Raw genomic sequence first — 2805 nt, 5'->3', positions numbered from 1 at the left:
ACCACCACCGCTCATAAACATCTGCAACGCCAGGGGTATTGCAGATGCGTTGCCAACCTAGAGGCCCAAGATGGGATACCTCAGGTGCCAGTAATTTCACCGGCTGTCTTACTCTCCACGCCGAAACACAACAGTGCAAGCAGGCTTCACAGCAGGATTAGCGAGCAAGATGGTGGTAGCAATCCGTTCGGACTTTGCACAAGGTCCTACCACCTGCAAGCTTCAGTAAACTTCAGTAAGCTAGATAAATACGAACCTTTCCGACAAAATACGAAGGCAAAAAGGCAAGCCCTCTTAACAACTAGGCTTTATTAACTAAAGAACTAACTTATATATATATAACTACTCAAAAGAATATAAGGGCCACTTGAATTTCACCGGTAAAATTAAATCAAAAATATGTTTGCGTTTATAATTGAATACATTTAATTGGATGAAAAGTACTTGTACTGTGTTAAGTTGTATTTAATAAAACCATTTTTAGACAAGGAATGTTATAAAAAGTTATATTAATTAGTATTTTCGTTTCACCCATAAAATTCATGTGGCCACTATTTTATTTTGAGCAGTAAGTATATAATAAACGCGGTACTTTGTACATGAGCCGAGAAAACGTGTACCCGTTTGGCAGTGAGAATAAGAAATTATGCTATGCTACATAAGTACATAACATATAATATAAACTTACATACCTACGCATTTCACTCGCACTTATTTGAATTATTTTAACCAATTTTTGGTTATACTTTAACGGTAGAAACTTGGATCTCATATTTCATAAAATATTGGTCATATATGGTTGGTAACTGGTTGTGTACTAGGAAAATACTTCCATACAAAGCTGGTTATCTAATAGGTATTTTTCTTATTTGGTAACCGGGTAAACAAGGAAAAACTTAGACAGCCAGTTGCAAAGTTAGCTAGAAGGAATAAGCTCTTGTAATTTGAGTGGAGAGTGAAGTAGCAGGGCACCATAGCTTAGGCAGCGGCTAGCATGGTGCCCAGCTCATGAAGCGCCTCTGTGGCGACTTTGATCTGATCCTTTTGCACGCCCTCAGCCCTCCGTAGAGCAGAAACTAGTTTGATATAAAGTAGATCAAGAGATAGGTTTTTCCTCATAAATAACGATAAATTTAGTCTTTGTAGACAACCAGTTGCAAAGTTATGTAGAAGGAACAGGCTCTTGTGGTTTTGAGTGGAGAGTACCAGGGCACCATAGCTTAGGCAGCGGCTAGCATAGTATCCAGCTCATGAAGCGCCTCTGTGGCGACTTTGATTTGGTCCTTTTGCACGCGCTCGGTGCTCCGTAGGGCGGTAACGCTCTGCCGCAACGCTGCGAGCTGCGCCGTCACGCGGTGTTTCTCTTCCGTCAACAGTTTGTGCGCTTTGTCGCCTGGGGGCAAATAAATCGATGTTATGTCGCGATATAAAGTAGGTAGCTTATGTTTTTTCTGGAGATTCAGCTATTTTTTTTTACCATTTCAGTTTTTTTTTAAGTAACAATAAGACAGCAATAAACTTATGGCACTTTAGAATGAAATTGACACATATCGAAATACAGTATAATCTCACTAATCCGGCACTTCAATAGACCGGCACCCTTCGTCCAAGCCTCCCCCGCCCCTCTGAGCCGGCGCTCCGGTCGCGGCATCGTCGTCTAGCAGTCTAACCTCGAAACTTATCACGTGCACGTGCATACGTATTTACCTTTTAATTACATATTCTCTATATGAATTGCTTTATTACCCGACTGCGAAAAAGGAGGGTTATGTGTTTGACGCGTATGTATGTATGTCTATTCCTATGTCCTCTCGTAACTACTCAATGGCTGCACCGATTTTCATAAATGATGACGCGAGTGACACGGGGATGAAATTCTTGAAAAATCAAAATGGCGGATTTTTGGCGCCGAATTGTAAGTATTCAAAAAATGTTTTTTATTTTATTCATTATAATTTTTTCTCTATAATCCAGTAATCCGAACGTTCCAATAATCCGGCACCCTCTGGTTTTTAATAGTGCCGGATTAGTGAGATTATACTGTATTTACATTTCCAAAATAAACTTAGTGTTAAACGAAACCTGGGTGAGTCGAGTTTTAAAATGAGAATATTTCGAATTGTGTTAATTCCCAGCCAGGCAATGCATGTTGGCCCAGTGGAAGAGAAAAGGTCTATTTTCTCTATCCTCTCTTTCGTCCATCTACATACCAAATATTTCCACATCCGTCAAGCCATATCAGCGCGAAAGAGTAACAAATCACACACACACACACACACACACACACACACACACACACACACACACACACACACACACACACACACACACGGAATATATATTTATATATTTTTTTCTTTGTTTTCATAATAACTGTATAGGCGAAATAATCACCCAGCCAAGGCAGGTAGTCACCCGCCCTTTCGGCGCGGATGTCCAGCGTGAACCAGTCTTCCATGTCTTCGGAATCCGATGACGGCATTATCTGTTAGCAAACAATTATAGATTAATGAGGGCTATCGCGTATGAATTCGCCACTAGAGGCGCTAGTGTAGCGTGAGGTCTCCGAAATGTCAAATCTCATAGTTTTAGAATAATTTTGTGAATATTTTGCAATATCTGAAATTAATTATGGCAAATATGCGTTCCGGGGCAATGAATGTCTGTGTTTTGAGACAGTTTTGTGTTTCAGAAACCGTTGTCCTCCCTTTTTTCCGAACAAAACGGGGACTATGCAACACTGTGGCATGCTCGATATTTTTATGGTACGGTTTTAAGGTGTGTTAAATATGATTTTAATCTAAA

General features: G+C 40.1%; 1 protein-coding gene across 2 annotated transcripts in view; it reads right to left on the bottom strand.

The window, feature by feature from the left end:
• LOC141442616 (uncharacterized) overlaps window positions 1-2805 on the bottom strand; it is a gene marked incomplete in the record, with an annotated part of 17936 nt that continues 15131 nt past the window's right edge. For both annotated transcript variants that reach the window (XM_074107635.1, XM_074107636.1), the window contains 1 exon segment: window positions 1-1393. In XM_074107635.1, the coding sequence (XP_073963736.1) occupies window positions 1221-1393 (173 nt within the window).

Source organism: Choristoneura fumiferana, chromosome 26 (assembly GCF_025370935.1).
Source record: "Choristoneura fumiferana chromosome 26, NRCan_CFum_1, whole genome shotgun sequence".
In the NCBI taxonomy this organism is placed as follows: domain Eukaryota; kingdom Metazoa; phylum Arthropoda; class Insecta; order Lepidoptera; family Tortricidae; genus Choristoneura; species Choristoneura fumiferana.
This window is presented reverse-complemented; position numbering and strand designations above follow the sequence as displayed.